The 20,475-nt window shown below is 38.1% G+C and overlaps 1 protein-coding gene across 3 annotated transcripts in view; it reads left to right on the top strand.

The window, feature by feature from the left end:
* AASS (aminoadipate-semialdehyde synthase) overlaps positions 1 to 20,475 on the top strand; it is a 72,634-nt gene that overhangs the window by 32,723 nt on the left and 19,436 nt on the right. For all 3 annotated transcript variants that reach the window (XM_043871965.1, XM_043871964.1, XM_043871966.1), the window contains exons 12-18: positions 8,523 to 8,582; positions 8,769 to 8,836; positions 11,792 to 11,913; positions 12,099 to 12,225; positions 16,560 to 16,670; positions 16,764 to 16,872; positions 19,486 to 19,626. In XM_043871965.1, the coding sequence (XP_043727900.1) occupies positions 8,523 to 8,582; positions 8,769 to 8,836; positions 11,792 to 11,913; positions 12,099 to 12,225; positions 16,560 to 16,670; positions 16,764 to 16,872; positions 19,486 to 19,626 (738 nt within the window). The remainder of the gene's footprint in view (positions 1 to 8,522; positions 8,583 to 8,768; positions 8,837 to 11,791; positions 11,914 to 12,098; positions 12,226 to 16,559; positions 16,671 to 16,763; positions 16,873 to 19,485; positions 19,627 to 20,475) is intronic.

The following is a 20,475-nucleotide window of genomic DNA, read 5'->3' as shown; positions in this document are numbered from 1 at the left end:
TCTAATTTTTTAAAAAGAATTTACCTTTATTATTTATTTATTGCATTCTGCTGGGTCTTAGCTGTGGCATGTAGGATCTTTAGCTGCAGGCATGTGGGATCTAGTTCTCCGAGCAGGGATCGAATCTGTGGCCCCTGCGTTGGGAGCACAGAATCTTAGTCATTGGACTACCAGGAAGTCCCAGTATTGTGTTACCTAAATTCCACTTTCTCTGTCAGAAAAAAGCTTTCTTGTTTCATTATTTATCCTAAACATTCACACCCATCATGCTTTATTTCTGTTGCTAATGGTTGTCTGCCTCTGGCAAAGTTCCAAAGGTCTGAAGAGTGGCCCTTGTCCTTTTCATCCATAGTTTCACCCAGGAGCTCTCATACTAAGATGGGGCAGTAGGTAATGTGGCCTGAATAAGTTCAGCTTCTAGTCTGTCTTCTTCTCTTTCACTTACTATTCTATTTTGATCCTTTATTTTTCCTCCTGGAATGTGTCAGCAGGGAGATATAACAGGCTTTAGAAAATGCAGGTAGCAGGCATTGTTATGGTTGGAAGCAGTATTATACAGCACTTACTATGTTCTAGACAGTGTTCAGATTACATTTATTTGTTTATTTGGCTGCATCAGGTCTTGGTGGCATCATGGGGATCTTTTGTTGTGGTGCAATGGCCTTCTAGTTGCGGCACTCCGCTCTTGAGCACCCAGGCTCAGCAGTGGCAGCACGTGAGCTGTCTAGCTGCAGCTCAAGGGCCTAGTGGCTGTGTGGCATGTGAGGTCTTAGTTCCCCAACTAAAGATGGAACCCACATCCTCTGTATTGCAAGGTGGACTCTTAACCACTGGGCCACCAGGGAAGTCCCCAAATTACTTTATATATTTTAATTTTTAAATACTCATGATCACCTTCTCAGGTTTGATTAGAAAACTGAGGCACACAAAGAAATGAAGGCTGAGAAGGGTTGCTGATGCATCTGGTGCTGGACCTGAGGTGTGTCTGGAATTGGCGCTGAGGAGTTAAAGTAGCCTGAGAAAGGACTACCAGTGTCAAATTTTACTGGAGATGTCAGCTTGATTTATGGCCTTGAGCCAGGCACTCACTTGCTTCCTGCACCTTGGATATTTTACCTATAAAATGATAATATGTAATCTTTAATATGTAATAAATATGTAATCTTTTAAAAATATATAATCTTAAAAAAAATTTTTAATGTATTTGCCGTTATTACTTTGATTTTTTGGCTCTTTGTTGCTGCATGCCAGCTTTCTCTAGTTGTAGTGAGCGGGGGCTACTCTCTAGTTGCAGTGCTCAAGTTTCTCACTGTAGTGGCTTCTCGTTGCAGAGCACAGGCTCTAGGGCACGTGGGCTTCTCTAGTTGTGGCTCTTGGGCTTAGTTGCTCTGTAGCATGTGGAATCTTCCCTGACCAGGGGTTAAACCCTTGTCTTCCTCATTGGCAGGTGGATTCTTAAGCACTGGACCACTAGGGAAGTCCTGATAATACATAATCTTAATGGTCCCTCCAGTTCTAACATTCTGTAACTGTAAATGTCTAAGTGGCTAGAAGGCACATATATTTAAAAAGTAATAATAAATTTACCCAGATGTTTACTATTTGCAGTGATGCTCATTCATTTCCCTCTGGGATCATTTCCCTGAAGAATCAATAACTTTCGTGAGCCCTTTACCTGAATTTTTTATTTCAGATTTTCTCTTTTTCAGTTCTAAAATGTCTGTTTGGTTCTTTTTTTTTTTTTCCTCCCGAGAATTTCTTTTGATTTATTATCAGTGTAGTTTCCCTTATCGCATGGAGCAGAGTTGTAAAAGCCACTCTACAGTCTACTTGTTATTTCCAAAATTCTGGGTAAACTTCAGCTTGAAATATAGTGATTGTCTTTCCCCCTGAGAATGAGTCCGGTCGTAGTTTTCTGATTTTCTTAAGCTGAATAATTTTGAAGTATATCCACTTCATCGTGGATACAGTGAAGACTCATGCTGTGGAAATTCCAGATTGTTACATTTCTCTTTAAAGTGTTGATTTTGTTTGGTTTATTTGGCTTTTTTTTTTTTTTAAGCAGGCAATTAATGAGGCTAGACTTAAACTGAAAACTCTGTCTCACCTGAGGCAGGTACCTCAAGTAAAAGTTCAGCTTTTTCATCTTTTCTGGGCTGCTTGGAGTCTGACCTACACATGCTCAGTCCTTCCAGACTCGGGCCAGAGCTTACATGGAAGCTGGTCTTCACTTTTACCTGAGTCTGTCATTTTTGGCAATTCCCGCTCACACTCTGGAGCAGGCTGTGGTGCCCAGAGTTTCGTTCCTGTTCCCTTAGATCAGAAAGTCAGTAAGCTTGCTGCCTGTTTCTACTTCTTCACAGCACAAGGCCCCTTCTCAGGGCAATACCAAAAGGAGGACAGCACAATTTCAGCACTGATTAGTTCTGAGTTTTGACACTCTCCCCAAACCACCTGCTCTTCTTCATTCTCTGAAACTGCCATGTAGTTAGTTTTGTTTGTATTTTGCCCAGCGTTTATAGCTGTGATGTCTAGAAGGGACAGTTAGCACTTTGTCCCTACCTGAAAAAGAACCCCTCAGTCACAATGCATTGATTAGATCAACTTGACTCCAGCAGTCTTGGAGGAGCTAGAAGAGCTGTTGCTGAGCCTTTGGCTTTCTTTCCTTTTTTTTTTTTAAATATAATTTTATTTATTTATTTATTTTTGGCCATGCTGGGTCTTTGTTGCTGTAGGGCTTTTCTCTAGCTGCAGTGAGCAGGGGCTCCTCTTCACTTCAGTGTGAAGGCTCTTATTGCGGTGGCTTCTCTCATGAAGCGTGCATTTGAGGGCGCGTGGGTTCAATAGTTGCTCTTCCCTGGCTCTAAAGCACCGGCTCAATAACCGTGGTGCATCAGCTCAGTTGCTCCACGGCATGTGAGATCTTCCCAGACCAGTGATCGAACCTATGTCTTTTGTATTGGCAGGCGATTTCTCTACCACTGAGCCCCCAGGCAAGCCCTGAGCCTTTGACTTTAATTCATCTTTTTGAATCCTTCAAGTATGCATTTCAGTGAAATGCTTACCTTATAAGGCCAAATTATGGAAAATGTTGCATACTAACTTGCCTTTGTGAAAGGATTTGTTATTTCTTGAAATGTCATTTTGTTTGGCTGCTCTGACACCATTTACCATCTAAGAAGTTGCTACCAGCCATTTTCAATTCACAAATGATCATGCTTCAAAATTTCAATTACAAGTTTAATTTTATTGGACCTTAGAACACAGTTTTTCATTGTCCTTAGTCAAAATTGCCTTTCATTGAGCACAATTGATCTCATACAGATGTTAGGAGAAAAACAAGCCAATTCAATGAAATTCTTAGTAAAGTGTGTTTGAGAGTTAGCCCATGTAACTAATGAGGGCTACGTAAAATTTGAATGAAACTTTCTTTTTCTCTTTTGGCTGCACGCACGGCATGTTCGATTCTAGTTTCCTGAACTCAGACCCTTTTCATTGGGAGCATGGAGTCGTAGCCACTGGACCACCGGGCAAGTCCTTAAATAAAAAAAATTTTATTAAAGAACAAATACAATTTTTTTTACATTATATGATAGTATACAATATTAAAGTGTCACAGATGAGTGATACTTAAGTATACAGCATGATAGATTATCACAAACACATGCAGGTGAACACAACAAGGTGAAAACTAGAATAAGGTTAACATCCCAGAAATCCCCTGTGCCTCTCCCGGCACCAGCCCCACTCTCCTTCCTAAAGGGACCTACTGTCTTGACTTATAACTGTGGATTAGCTGTGCCTTTTATGGGAAAATTTTATTTTATGAACATATTAATCAGAGTTTAAAAACACTTCTGATACATCCAATGAACTTCTTGGGTCTGTTTAATGTTCTTTGTTTTACTTTTTCTTGGCTTTCAGTCAGTTCTTATTACTTAATATGCCTGTTTATTTTTGATTGAATGTTCATTATAGTTTATATAAATCTTAGAGATGATTTGAGGCTCTGGATGTTGTGTGTGTGTGTGTGTGTGTGTATGTATGTGTGTGTGTTTCAGAGAAGATTTCCTTTGTTTCTGGCAAGGTGGCTAGGAGAAAATCATCTCCGTTCAGTTAAGAATAGAAGTGATTCCAAAGCTGAGCCTTGGTCCTTTGGAGAACTACATTTTTCAGTTGACCTTTTATTTAGAATATAGTCTTTCAGGATCCCAAATGGAAATCTGGCCTTTATTAGGATCCCCTTCAGCTGAACTTAAACTCCAGTGTTTTTTTTTTTTTTCACCCTGTGGTCAGCCACAAGCTCTTCTCAGATTCTCTCTGCTCAGCATCCCAGCCACTGCTTCCACATTGGCAGCTACATTTGAGAAAAGTGCTTAGATTTGTTGACACAGGCAACTTCTCTAAATGTTAACACCTTCTTCCTTTTATATGTCACCGCTGCTTAAGTTGCTTCAGTCATGTCCGACTCTTTGCAACCCCATGGACTGTAGCCTGCCAGGCTACTCTGTCCATGGGATTCTCCAGGCAAGAATGCTGGAGTGGGTAGCCATTTCTTTCTCTGGGAGATCGGTCTTCCAAACAGGGTGGTGGGATTGTCTTGGAGGCATCAGTCTCAGCACTGGACGTATGTAAAAACTGATGACTGTCTCTATGTAGTCTTGGTAATATGTGTACCTGCTTGCCACTAAAAAATTAAGTATATTATTTTTGTTCTTTTGATAACAGTATGTAGCTATATTTAAAGTACCTTAGATATATCTGGGGTTTAGTTTCAGACCACTGCAATAAAATGAATATCACAATAAAATGAGTAACACAAATTTTTTGGTATCCCAGTGCATATATAAGTTATGTTTAAACTGTAGTCTATTAAGTGTGCAATAACCTTAAGTCTAAAGATGATGTACATACCTTAATTAAGAAATACGGTGTTATATATCAACTATGTGTGTGTATTAAGTTGCCTCAGTTGTATCCAATTCTTTGTGACCCCATGGACTGTAGCCCACCAGGCTTCTCTGTCCATGGAATTCTCCAGGTAAGAGTACTGAAATGGGTTGCCATGCCCTCCTCCAGGAGATCTTTCTGACCCAGGGATCGAACATGCATCTCTTGCATTTCAGGCAGATTCTTTACCACTGAGCCACCAGGGAAGCCCGTATCAACTATAGTTCAATTTTAAAAAAGAAGAAGAATATTGCTAAAATATGTTAACCATCATCTGAACCTTCAGTGAGTCATAATCTTTTTTGCAATAGTAATGTCAAAGATTACGGATCACAGATCAGCATAACAAAAGTAAAAATAATGAAAAATTTTGAAATATTGTGAGAATTACCAAAATGTGAGACAGAGACACAGAGTGAACAAATCTGGTGGAAAAAAGGCACCAGTAGACTTTCTCAATACAGAGTTGCCATAAATCTTCAATGAAAAAAAAATCATTATCTGTAAAGCACAGTAAATTGAACCACAATAAAACAAGGTATACCTGTATATGCACTTTCCTGTTTCCCCGTGATTTTCCTTTTTGACATGACAGACCCTATAGCATTGCAGGACATAGGATATCCTTTTGAACCAATATGGAAGTTTTGTTTCAGTTGAATTCAATAGATATTTATTGTCTATTGGAACAAGGCAGACACCTCGATGAAGAGAATTAAAACACAGCTGCTGACCTATAGATGCATGAGGTCCAGGAAGGGGATAAGACACGTGTGCAATTCTACCATAAGATGGAATGTGATAGTCACAGGAAGATGCTAATGATGTCGTGGAGGGAGAGGATCTGTCCAGTTGAGGAAGTCAGGAAAGGTGACAGTCCATCTGGCTCTTGATAGATGTCTAGGATCTGTTCATCTGCTTGGAAGTGGGAGGAATACTGTGCGATGTAGATGGGGGAGCAAATTAAACATAAGGTTTCTGTGCGCTGTCAGATCAGATGGAATTAAGGTAAATGTATTGGTTCCATGTTAAAAGGGGTCTTAACACTGGGATAAATAGCTTGAAATTAATTTAGAAAAGGGTGATGAGCCTCAAAGATGTTATATGTGAAAGTGACAAGACCTACCATATGCTTCAGGAGGCTGTGCTTGCAGTTTTGTATTGGATAATTCTAGCAAGGGAGACAGTTAAATGCGGTAATTTAGCAGCCTTTTTAAAGATTAATTTATTTGGCTGTCTCGGGTCTTAGTTATGACACAAGGGATCTCGATCTTTGTTGCGGCATGCAGGATCTTTAGTTGTGGCAGGCAAACTGTTAGTTGTGGCTTGTGGGATCTAGTTCCCTGAGCAGGGATCGAACCCAGGCCCCCTGTATTGGGAGAGGGGAGTCTTAGTCATTGGACAACCAGGGAAGTCTCTGAGCAACCTTTTGTCATTGTTTTATATTTGCCTCTCTTTAGGTGGACTCATGACAATTATTAGTTTTCTTGGGGAGAAAAATGCTATGAATTTTCAATAATGACTGCATGTATCCACTAATATATTTATTGAATATTTGCCATCTTACAATGTAGTAGCCTTACAGCAAGATGCCAAGTGCAGTTCCTACTTTCCAGGTCTATTTGAGGGAAGGTTTTGATAAGCTTCCCTTGTGGCTCAGCTGGTAAAAAATCCACCTGTAATTCGGGAGACCTGGATTTGATCCCTGGGTTGGGAAGATCCCCTGGAGAAGGGAAAGGCTACCCACTCCAGTATTCTGGGCTGGAGAATTCCATGGACTGTATTGTCCGTGGGGTCGCAAAGAGGTGGACACGACTGAGCGACTTTCACTTTGATAAAGGCTTCACAGAAAAGGCAGTTCTTCAGCTTCATCTCAGAGAACAAAGAGAAGGAGTTGGAAGCGGAGGAGTAACATGTGAGGTGGCTCCCTGGTGTGGCCAAGAGGCAGGTGAGGACGTGATGTGGGTACCCAGCTCCAGGCTGTTCACAGGATTGAAGTGTTGGGTGTGAGGCCAACGCAGGGGTTGAGGCAGGAGAGGCAGAGCCAGACTATAGAGGGAGCTTGAGACTAACTCGAAGGCAGTGGAAATCTACTGAATTATTTTAAACAGGCACAGGAGCCTGTTTAAACACAAATAATCAGAGTTGTGTTTCAGATTGGAGATCAATGGAGGGAAGAGATGTGGGAGGTAGTTCCCATGGTCCCAGTAAGGCCTACACAAGGCTATAGAATTAAAGAGCAGAGAGAGAGAATGAAAAGATACATAGGAGTTGAGTGATTTAACCATATACTGATTGAGATATGAACTCATTTTATTATCCATTAATGGCTCTTACCTTGTTGACAGGGTTGGTAGGTGGAGGAAGTACTCCAAAGGCAGCTGGGAGAAGGAGGCAGTGGGAAGACCCCAGGTGTCAATTTCATCAATTCCCCTAAGAATGCCTGGCTTGTAAATATGTATACCTGTCTTTTTTTTTTTTTTTTTTTTAATGCTGTTATCCCAGGAATAGCGAGCCTAGGTATCTGATGTTTTAGATACAGGAAAATAGTTTTGTATTTATTTTAATACAGTAAATAAATACTGTTCTGCCATCATCTGGAAGGCACATTTAACACTTCCTTAGTTGGGTGAGTGCTGTAGGGTCTTGATTGTCTCATTGGCTTTAAGGCCCCACCCATCAGAAGCAACCACACTTATCTTGATCTTTACCCTTTGGCGTCTATTCAAAGGTTGGATGCCCTGGGGGAAATGAGGACTGGAATGCTGGGGTGTCAGTATGAGGTGTGGCTTTTGTTGGTGGCCATGGACTCATTCTTGTGAGATAATGGGAAGGGTATGAAGGATTTTTTGAGTCTACTGCGTCAAGTCATTTTCCTTGGTACTTCTGAAATGCTGATGTATCTATATATGGTACCAATGCTGACCTGAGGGCGACTCCCTATGGTAGCATACCCTATTTTCCACTGCTAATAGAACCTTTGGGATGGGATGGAGGTCCTCAGAGTGATGACTATGGTGATATAGCTTATGGTGATATTTGCCAGCATGCTCAACATGACACAGCCTTCCTCGGTATCTCAGGGGTTAAAGAATCTACCTGCAGTGCAGGAGACGCAGGAGATGTGGGTTTGATCCCTGGGTCAGGAAGATTCCCTGGAGAATGAAATGGCGACCCACTTCAGTATTCTTGCCTGAAAATTCCCATGGACAGAGGAGCCTGGCGGGTTACAATTCAAAGGGTAGCAAAGAGTTGGACATGACTGAGTGACTAAACAGCATACACTCAACATGACAAATCTAACTGGTGGGGAAGTCTAAGCTTTTTGTGTTTCCAGTAAGCAAATGTGATTAAGGTTTTGGAATTGGAAATTGTACTGAATTAACATGTTTTGGGGGGCAGAATTCATTGCTTGCAGAAGACTCCTTTTGCCAATTAATTATACAATTCAGTGATTTTCAAAAAAGTTTTCTAACATTGTTTCCTTTGACTAATATTTTAATATAGATAAAATAGCAAGACGCCTTCTTTGCAACATCATTTATCTTTTTCCAATCTCATTTCCTTTTCAGATATTATCAGATGCGACACAGCCTCTTGAAAGTCAGAATTTTTCTCCTGTGGTGCGAGATGTAAGTTATGGAAAGTATTTCTTTTCATGAATGTATTTTTTTCCACCACTTTTCTTGATCCCCTTTCCTCTTTCCCTCCCTGTCTTTCTCCATCTCTGTCACTCTCTTTTCTCTGTTATTCATGAGCCCATGATTGTGGGACTAAATGTGTTGACTAAAGAATTGTCTTATATCATATATATTCAGGCAGTGATTGCATCTAACGGCATGTTGTCTAACAAGTATAAATATATCCAGAAACTCCGAGAGAACAGGTAAGCATCATTCACAACCTCTTGTTGAATACGTTTATTCTTGGACCTCATGAGTATTTTTTAAATGCTTCCATATGAGTTCTTGATGCTAGGATTATGCAATATTTTTTTTTTTTTTTTTGATGTCTGTAAGTACTAGGAATTTCAAATGAAGTGACTGGCTGAAACCAATGTGAATTATTTTCCTTTGAACAGTACTGTAGCATCATTTTGGCTTTCTAATATCCATGTAGACTTGTGTGTAAGTAAGCAAAACTTCAAAAGCTCTGTCCTTGTTCTTTCTCTAGCATTTTGCACATTGTAATGTCTCAGCTATTCTCTCAAAGGAAAATGAGCAAGCTAACCCTTTCCTTAGCACTTTCAGATTGATTTCTAGTTGAGGATTTGGATTCTCTTTTGCTTAGGATAATATTCAGCAAAGTGGGCTCTTGGTTAGCAATTAAGAAAAGTACTGAAAAAAGAAAATGGTGAGAGGTCAGTTTTTCCTGGGATTCTTATTAGGAGGAAAGTGTCAAAAAGTAATGAGACAAATCCACTGGCTAGAACAGTTCTCTTAGGAAGGTACTTAGCTAAGGCCTTGGTTTCCATAGTTGGCTTTACTACTCAAAATTTGGAAACATAGACATCGACATTGGAATGTTCTGGTCTCCAACTGGTTGTACTTGATCTGTGTTTATACCTGCTCTATTGGTCTATTCACATTTAACAAAATGACCTGTGCACTGAATTCTTAGGTGAAGCCAGAGTGGAAAAATAAGAAACAAACTGCTTGATCGCTCTGTTATTCCACCTATAAGAAGTAAATAAGAGATCAAGTACTATTGTTATGCCTTTTCCATGTGTGTTTGTTAGCTTATACTTACTTTTGTGTGTTAGTGAAATATTCTGGCATGATACCAGGGATATATAATTTTTTTTATGTATAAAAAAGCAACTAGTTTATAGAACTCCATAGGTGAGTGTCTTATAGGGGAAACTTCATATATTTGTTTTTCATCGTTTTGTTTATCTTTGGATTTTCATTCTGATGATCTTTTCTTACATGACTAATCTCAATGACACGTCTAACATGACTAGTCACTCTTTATACACCATATTCCATATAGCAGCAGGTCTGACTGCTAGGACTTCCTGCCTTCCTTCCTAGGTAGAATCTTGTGCCAAGAGATTGAAAATGAAGATTGCATTTTGGAAGGAAATTAAAGTTTCCTTGAATCCTTGCCTTATTGTTTTGTTCTCTTTAGTCCTTGTTCTGTGCTTAGTCGCTCAGTTGTGTCCAACTCTTTGCAACCCCGTGGACTGTACCTTGCCAGGCTTCTCCGTTCATGGGGATTCTCCAGCCAAGAATACTGGAATGGATTTCCATGCCCTCCTCCAGGGGATCTTCCCGACCTAGGTCTCCCACATTGCAGGCAATTCTTTTACCGTCTGAGCTACCAGGGAAGCCTCTTTATTTAGCACAGTAATTATTAACCAGGAGTGTGGGGTTGCTGATGGGATAGATAGTATTAATATCTAGAAGTAAGTTTTTAAAAATGTGTTTTGAACATATTCTTTTTAGAGATCAAAATAATGTGTTTCATATACCCAAACTACAGAAGGTGTTATTAGAAAAGATCTATAATAGCCAATAATAGTGCTTTCTTCTGGGAGGTGAAATGGGATAGAGGTGGAAGTTAAATGAAAGCCCCCATCATCAGTGATAGGAGTGTAGGGGGTAAAGAGGGGTGGGAGCATTTTATATTTACATTTATTTTTATGCACTTATACTTAATGAAATTAAGTGAAATTAAATTAAGGTTAAAGCTTGAGAGACATCCTAGCCTAAAAGATTCCAGCAACAGAGCCTTCTGCTTAAGTCTCTGGCACCAAACCATTTCCATGGTTTTTTATTGATATCTGGGAATTTGATTCAGAAGACTTTTAATGAGTATCTTTAAGACAGAACGCAATGAGCAATAGTGGGCTTATAAAGATGGAGAAGACTAAATCACTATCTTGGAGGTCAGAGTTTGTAGGAAAGACAAATCATTAACTGTCAGGCAAGTACAAATTCCAACCACAGAGAAATTCAAGAATTAGGGTTCTGCCTAGTGACTCATCTTAGGTTTCTACATTTAACCCATAGCATTTGTGATTTCAAGATTATGGTTTTAGAAAGAGACTCACAGACTTAGAAAATGAACTTACAGTTTCCCAAAGGGAAAGGATAGTTAGGGAATTTGGGAAGGTCATGTACACATTGATATATTCAAAATGGATAAGCAACAAGGACCTATTGTTAAGTACATGGAACTCTGCTCAATGTTATGTGCCAGCCTGGATGGGAGAAGGATTTGGGGGAGAATGGATACATGTATACCTATAGCTGAGTTTCTTCATTGTTCACCTGAAACTATCACAACATTGTTAATTGTCTATACCCCAATACAAAAGAAAAAGTTTAGAGTTTGGGGAAAAAAAAAAGAGAGAGAAACAAAATCATGGTTTTCACTGGTTTCAAGTGACCCGAAAGATAAATCACAAGACTGTGACTAATATGGATAAAAACCTCTTGCTCAGATTGTAGTATTCTCAGATTGTTGTGAGGAGTAAATAGGTTTCTGATAAAAGGCCCCTAGCATGATTTTGAATCAATGTCCTCCCCTGGAAGGATAAAGTATGAGACCAAGTGACTCAGCTGTGAACAGCCAGGCATTGGTCCAGAACCTGTACCTCACTAGTGGTACTGGGAATTCATACACATCAAAGATGTCTGGATCTATTGTTCATTATATGGGATATAAAATAATTGATGTAAAATGTTGGTATTGGAACTCCTGGTGAGATTCTTATTGTAAGAAATGTTGGGGGAAATGATTGCTTCACACTCTAAGTTTTAGTTTGGTTTGGGGACAGCGATGTTTTATTTAAAAGTTTTTTTGTTAATATTTTCTCCCCGCCTTTTATTTATAGGGAACGTGCTCAGTCACTTTCAATGGGCACCAAGAAAAAGGTCTTGGTTCTTGGATCTGGTTACGTATCTGAGCCTGTATTGGAATACCTGTCGAGAGATGACAGTATTGAAATAACAGTAGGTAAATAAGCCCCGATTTTTAAAGAAGAAGTAAAACTGATTTCAAAACATCATTACTCTGTGAATTTTAAATTACCGTCTTGTTTCTAAACTTCAAAAAATTATTTTTGGAGATGTTAAAGTGTGTTTTACTCTCTGATTAATGATGGGAAATCTAAAGCTTGGACTTTTTAATTCCTGAAACAGGTTCTGACATGAAGAATCAAACTGAACAATTAGGCAAGAAATATAATATTAATCCTGTTAGCCTGCACGTTGGTAAACAAGAAGAGAAGTTGAGCTCCTTGGTGGCAACACAGGATCTTGTCATCAGGTTAGTATGTAGCAAGAAATGATTGACGTATGTTTCGTTGTTATTTCTTAGTTTCTCTCTTCTTCTGTCTTCTCCTTTCCCCTCTATCCTTTCCTCCTCTCTCCTCTCCTTTTCTCTTCGCTCAGTAAACTTTTAAATTGAAGTGTGCATCTGGGAAAGTGCATAAATCAGAGCTAGGTAGTTGAGTGAATTTTCACAAAGTGAACACAGCATGTAACCATCACTCACATCAGAAACAGAACATAATAGCAGCCAAGAAGCTCTCCTTGTGCCTCTATTTATTACTAGTCCCATCCTTCAAGGGTAAGCACTCTCCTGGCTTCTAACACAGAGATTCATTTCTGCTAGTTTTCATTCTGTACAGTCAAAATCTTTCAGTGCGTCCCCATTTGTGGCTGCCTTCTTTCATTCAGTATTGACAGTCCTTTGTGGTGTTGTCTTGTAGTTTATTCTCTTTGCTGCGTAATGTTCCATTATGTGAATATACTATTATCATCCATTTGACTAGTGATGGATATTTAGGTTGTTCCCAGCATTTGGCTATTATGAATTGTGCTGCTATGAACAAATTAGTCCTTGTCTTTTGGTTACCATATATATGCATTTCTGTTGGATATTTACCTAGAAGTGGAATTGCTGGGTCATGAGGCACTCATGACTCGTATTTTGGTGGCTATTTTAACCTTTGGACTTATAAAGCTTAAATGAGAGTGAGTAGATTCTTTAGCCCTATGACCATTTTTAGCCTTAATGGAGAAACAGACCTTGAAATATATCATTTATTACTATCTAATACAAATGCATGGGAAATAGATGGGGAAACAGTAGAAACAGCATCAGACTTTATTTTTTGGGGCTCCAAAATCACTGCAGATGGTGGTTGCAGCCATGAAATTAAAAGACGCTTATTCCTTGGAAGGAAAGCTATGACCAACCTGGATAGCATATTAAAAAGCAGAGACATTACTTTGCCAACAAAGGTCTGTCTAGTCAAGGCTATGGTTTTTCCAGTGGTCATGTGTGGATGTGAGAGTTGTTCTGTGAAGAAAGCTGAGCGCCGAAAAATTGATGCTTTTGAACTATGATGTTGGAGAAGACTCTTGAGAGTCCCTTTGACTGCAAGGAGATCCAACCGGTTCATCCTAGAGGAGATCAGTCCTGGGTGTTCGTTGGAAGGATTGATGCTGAAGCTGAAACTCTAGTACTTTGGCCACCTCATGTAGAGAGTTGACTCATTGGAAAAACCCTGATGCTGGGAGGGATTGGGGGCAGGAGGAGAAGGGGATGACAGAGGATGAGATGGCTGGATGGCATCACCGACTTGATGGACATGAGTTTGAGTAGACCCCGGGAGTTGGTGATGGACAGGGAGGCCTGGCGTGCTGTGGTTCATGGGGTCGCAAAGAGTCAGACACGACTGAGCAACTGAACTGAACTGATTACAAATGCAGATCTAACTTCTAGATATAGGGCTACGTGATACTAGATACTTCATTTTGAAATTACCAAAGTGATGAGAATAAACTGTTTATTCCTAGAATATATTTTTTTCCTAGAAGACAGAAGGAACTTAAGTTGCTCTTTCATAATTATATCACCTTCATAGTTCCAACCCAAATGATATCTTTGGGAGAAGTTCTATGATGTCCTCCTTAAAAAAGATAGTGGTGCTTGGAAAACAGACACAATTGAAGGTAATTCTAAGTGGAACTTTCACATTATCTCTTCATATAGGATCACTTTGAACACTCAAAAACATGATTCAATTTATAAAAATTTAATATGCATTAGTTATTTTTCAATAAAAATTTATTAATAATCAATAGACCTTGTCTGTCAGGATATGATTATGAAAGCAAGCCCTTATTCAAAATGGAATATTGTAGCCTACTGATAAAACAAAGAGAATTTGTTTTGCCACACATAGGTACCTAAATATAAAATTGTTGTTTGATTAAAAAAAGAAAACAACATAATAAAACACATTTTGAACAAAATTGGAAGCAAAATATGACAAAATTATGGACACAGACAATAAACTAATAATAGGTATAAATTTTAAAATTCATTGAACTTGTGACCTTTAATAAGATTTAACATTAGCAAAATCTGTTATATATTTAATTTTTCTTAGTTGATTGAGTTTCTATGCTCAATAGTGGAAATGCTGTTAAATATTGTTATCCTGTAGTGTTTCTTAAATAACTTTTTATTTAAACATTGTTATCCTGTAGTGTTTCTTAAATAACTTTTTATTTTTTAATTTGGAGAAAGAATGTTTTGATATAAACACAATGTTAGGGGCTATCAAAGTAAAATGAATGGAGAATGTTTTACAAGATTTTGTAATAGTATGTCAAATTCTTATGGTCTTATTTTGCAATTTTAGTTTTTAATGAGCTGATGCAAAGTCGTAATTGAGTTTATTACTTTGAGAATTAGATATATATTTTGTCTATGTTTGCACAAGTGACATTTCCAACTATTTGGATTGAGTTATGTGCTGGTGAATAGATGCTCTCTTACATACACAATGAATTATGAGTTCTAATCCCTTTGTCTAATATAGGCACCACCAGTCAAAGTCCTATCATTCTAGTTCTCAGCATATTTTTAGATTAATGCTGATAATGCCAAAATTTAAAAAATATTATTAGATCTTGATAAAATTTTGATCAGCAAGTTTTCATCGTGAAGAATGTGATCAAAAAAATCTTCACTTAACCTTTAAGATGATGCCATGGAATATTTTCTGTTAATACTTTTCCAACAAAGAGTTTTGCAAATATTTGGTACACTGGCTTTTGAAGGGCTACTATATTCAGTAACAATTATTTTTGATTAAAAAAACTGAAATACAGAGATAAAGAGTTTCATATTGTCATTGGCAAGATACGTACATAACTCTGTTCTGCGTGGTAATAAATCTAAGTAACAGTTCTCTGTTCTGTTAACCTGAGGAGAGATGAGTGCCTGAGAGGTGATTTTATTGTTTGGTTTTATGTGAAATAGAGAAAATCTGAAGTAAACAGGGTGAACGTAACAAGTACAGTGATACACTATAATAATGTTTATCAGTTGGTATTTATATTTTCATTATACTGCATAGATAGCTTTACCAAATAGGTAATAAGCTAGTAGAACTTATTGTTATGTGACTGATAGGATGCTTATTAGTCCTGGGATAGAATATGAATATACTAATATATATCAATATTTGTGGAAATTCATTTTTTTGTGATTGTGTAGTCCCAGCACCAACGTAAAACATCCAAGCGAGATGCTTAGAAAACTTAAAGTTGAGTTTTGAGTACATTTTCAGTTTTTGTTCACCATACAGACTTTTAGGCCTTCTTAGGTAAGAACCCACCTGCCAATGCAGGAGACATAAGAGATGTGGGTTTGATCCCTGGGTGGGGAAGATCCCCTGAAGGAGGGCATGGAAACCCACTCCAGCATTCTTTTTTTAAAAAATTTATGTATGTTTCAAATTGAAGGATAATTGCTTTACAGAATTTTGTTGATTTCTGCCAAACATCATTCTCCAGCATTCTTGCCTGGAGAATCCCACGGAGAGAGGAGCCTGGTGGGCTACAGTCCGTAGCGTTGCAAGGAGTCGGACCCGACTGAAGCAATGTAGCACGCATGCATAAACTTCTAGCTGTTTCAATAGCTTTCACAACAATCGATACCATTAAAACTCATTTCCTCCTCTGGCCTTGCCTAGGCTCTCCTTTTTAATGTAACATATGGATCAACTTGACTTATAATGACAGCCGTTTGGAAGGCTTGGAGGTAAAAAGAATAGCAACCTTTTCTTTTACTAGGGAACTCAAGACAGAAAATCATAGAAATATAAGGATAAGTAAAATAAATTCCATTAAATATTATAAAGGGATAGCTGAGTACATACAGAGGAAGATCTGGATTTGGGAAAATCTGGGAACGGTTCCTGGAGGATGTACCTTTTCAGACTGTTCTTTAAGGAAGGTGTGACCTGGATGGGGGTGGGCAGGTGAGGGACAATTTTAAGAGGAAGATATAGTGAAAGTAAAGGTTCAGAAATGGAAAAGTAAAGGCTGTGAATGGAGAATTATAATAGCTTCTATAGTTTATAAAGGAGATACAGGGAGGAAAAATGGAAAGGTGAACTGAAGATCATATTGTGGAGAGTTTTAAATATGATAACAGGATGAATTTATTCTATAATCTTCAAGGAGTAATTGATCATCTCTGAGAGAATTATCAGTATGATGTCTTCACTTTAGTGCCGTTCAAGGTGCATTGGAAGGAGAGTTGAAAAAGTTTCTGATGAGTTTCTCCCTGTTTTTAAGCTTGTTGCCTTATGTATTGCATCCTCTTGTGGCCAAGGCGTGCATCGCAAGCAAAGTTAACATGATCACTGCAAGCTACATCACCCCAGCGCTAAAAGAATTAGAAAAGAGGTGAGTTTCAGTCAGTTTTCAGCAAAGCAGCTCCATGGAAGTTTTAAAATTTTCTATCCAAAGTTTCCTTCTTTCTACTTCTACCTCTTTTAGTGTGGAAGATGCTGGCATCACAGTCATTGGCGAATTGGGATTGGACCCTGGTCTCGATCATATGTTGGCAATGGAAACAATAGATAAGGCCAAAGAAGTGGGAGCCATGGTGAGCCCAACTGACACCCAAAGGTTCATTTAGGAAATTATTAAGAGGTCTAGATTTTTGTGTATGGAAATAATCTTTCTACAATTTTGATTAAAGAAACTGCTATATTTTTTAAAGGTTATAGTCCATTTATAGTTATTATAAAATGTTGACTATATTCCCTGTGTTGTACAATATTTCCTTATAGCTTATTTTATTTTAATTATTTTTTTCAGGCACTTTCAAGATCATAGTTTATTTATTACTTCAGATAAAAAGATAGTACACATATTAGGAATCCCTTAAAACTCAACTTTAGAGTTATACACCATCCAGTACTTTTGCACTGAATGTTAACCAAAAAAATCTCTAAGCCCCTGAAGGCCCCACTAGTAACATGAACTATGGTAATAAAAAATATGACATTATTTTGTTCAATATATAGTATTTACATTATGAAACCAATGGTGATCCAATAAACAGTGATATGTATTATTTATACATAATAGTTTGTATCTCTTAATACCCTTCCCCTCTATTGCACCTCCCTGCTTCCCTTTCCCCACTGGTAACCACTAGTTTGTTTTCTTTATCTGTGACTCTGCTTCTTTTTTGTTATATTTGCTAGTTCTTTTAGATTCCACAGATAAGTGATATCATGCAGTCTTTCTCTGTCTGCTTATTTCACTTAGCATAATACCCTACAAGTCCATCCATGTTCTTGCAAATGGCAAGACTTAATTATTTTTATGGCTGAGTAGTATTCCATTGTATACTTATACCCCATCTTCTTTATCCATTCATCTGTTGATGGACACTTAGGTGCTTCCATATCTTGGCAACTATAAATAATGCTGTGATGAACATTGGGATGCATGCATCTTTTTAAATTAATTCTTTTTTCAGATATATACCCAGGAATGATATATATGGTATATAATATGGTAATTCTATTTTTAGCTTTTTGAGAAACATCCATGCTGTTTTCCATAGCAGCTGTACCAATATACTTTCCCACCAATAGTGTATACAGTTCCCTTTTCTTCATATCCTCTCCAACGTTTGCTGTTTGTGTTCTTATTGATGATAGTTACTCTGACATGTGTGAGGTGATATTTCTCATTGTGATTTAATTTGCATTTCCCTGATGATTAGCAATGTTGACCATATTTCCATGTGCCTGTTGGCCATCTGCATTTCCTCTTTGGAAAAATGCCTGTTCAGGCCTTCTGCCCTTTTTCAAATCAGGTTGTTTGTTTTTTTGATGTTGGGTTGAATGAGCTGTTTATGTATTTTAAGTATTAACATGTTATTAGTCATATCATTTACAAATATTTTCTCCCATTCAGTAGGTTGTCATTTGCTTTGTCAATGGTTTTCTCTGCGGTGCAAAAGCTTTAAATTTTAATTAGGTCTCATTTGTTTATTTTGCTTTTACTTCCTTTGCACTGGGAGAGGGATCCAAAAATATATATATACTGCTCTAATTTGTGTCAAAGAGTATTCTGCCTGTTTCCTTTAGGAGTTTCATGGTTTCTGGTTTCACACTTCAGTCTTTAGTCTATTTTGAGAAAAAGCTGCTACATTCTAACTCATACAATGACCAGAAATTTCAAGTATAATTTTGAAACTGCAGATATATTGTGTGGTTAAAAAGAGTCCAAGTCTTAGCATAAGTTTTTAGAGAAATAGTTGCTACTATAATATTTTGGTTTGATAAAAGACTTAGACTGCTACTTCATCCAAAATAGACTACAGACCTAAAGTGTAAGACCAGAAACCATGAAACTTCTAAAGGAAAACATCAGCAGAATACTCTTTGACATAAATTGCAGCAAAAAATATTTTGTTTTTTGATCTTTAGACTGCTTTGAAAATGCTGTAGTATGGTTTGACTTTTAAAAGTGAGAAAAATTATTTATAATATTATCAATCTGTTGGTATATAAAGTATCTTTTAGACATAAGAAAGAGCTATTGGACATAAAGTGTGATGAATCAGATTATATAACCTAAAATAGATTATATATGTATGTAATCAAATATAGATTCTAATTAAACTGTATCATACAATTAACAATATTTTATATTAACATATTAATCAGTATGAATAATTATGCACATATGGAAAAGACCCTGATGCTGGGAGGGATTGGGGGCAGGAGGAGAAGGGGATGACAGAGGATGAGATGCCTGGATGGCATTACCGACTCGATGGCCATGGGTTTGGGTAGACTCTGGGAGTTGGTGATGGACAGGGAGGCCTGGTGCGCTGTGATTCATGGGGTCGCAAAGAGTTGGACACGACTGAGCGACTGAACTGAACTGAACTGAACCAAATTATAATCAAATATATAATTTGAATTAAAAGGAGGCAATAATCAAGCAGAATTGAACTAACAGTTGGAGTTTTAATGGAACAAAATGTTAGTCACAGTATCTAGAGGATTAAAAAATATATATATATATATAAATATAATGGACTTAAGTGGTGTTTGGCTTCAAGGATGTATTTTTGAAAGCCTTTGTAACTTTAAGAAAGGAGAAACTCTTAACAAGTTTACTTTATTTGTATCATTGTACTTAATTATTTGGATAGATTATTCTATCTTATTGTTGATTCTTTATTTTACAGATTGAATCATATGTTTCCTACTGCGGTGGCCTTCCAGCTCCTGAATATTCAGACAATCCTTTGAGATACAAATTTAGCTGGAGTCCAGTGGGCGTTCTGATGAACATAATGCAGCCCGCTACCTACCTGCTCAATGGAAAGGTGAAGGAGGGTCATCAAAGCTTTACAGATACAAACCCAAAATACCTGCCTAAGAAAATCCAAAATCTTTCCCCCTGATTCCAAGGCCCTTTGGTGCTGGCCGTGCTGCCTGTGTGCCATCCCCTCCTCCTGCGGTGTTTCCCAGTGTGTATTTTCTGTTCTATTCAGTGCTCTCCTCACCATCCCCAGCACAGCTCATTCCTTCCTCTTTGCCTTCTTGCAAGTTGTTTCTGCAGTTTAAACACTCGGCTTCTCTGCATGTGTATCTACTGGTCATCTTGCAATTTATTTCAGCATAACAGATGTTTACTGAGTCCCTGTTATGTGCTAGACTTGGGCCAAGGCACTAAAGGTTATCATGCTGAATGAAGTTCCTGATCTCAGAGAACTCATGACTGAAATGGGGTGGCTCTTGGGATGGAGAATTTGGTGGGTGAGGGAAAGAAAATAACATTTCTTTCCCAGCTGCTGTGTGGCAGAATGTAAGAGCTCTCTGAGTTTAGTATTGTTTTCATCATTTTACTATAAGGAAACTGTGGCTCAAAGAGAACATTCACAGCCATTCAGCTGGGATTCAAATCCAGGTCTAAGCCTTTTACCCCCTCTTTTACCAGATAGCCTCATGGCAGGAAAGGCAGACACTGGAAAAATTGGTATAATTCAATGAGAGAAGTTCCAAAGTATGCTAACATGTCACAGTGATGCAGATGAAAGAGTAATTGACTTGATGAGGAGATTGGGGAGAGGAAAATTAGCAGGAAGAGATGTACTCAGCTTTGAGGGTTAAGAAGGTGCCAGCCTGGCAGAGACACTGCCACTCATGACTGTGCTGAGTGTCAATTTCATCGG

This window comes from Cervus elaphus, chromosome 18 (assembly GCF_910594005.1).
Source record: "Cervus elaphus chromosome 18, mCerEla1.1, whole genome shotgun sequence".
Taxonomy (NCBI): Eukaryota; Metazoa; Chordata; class Mammalia; order Artiodactyla; family Cervidae; genus Cervus; species Cervus elaphus.
Note: the sequence above shows the minus strand (reverse complement) of the source record. Positions and strands in the feature narration are given on the sequence as shown.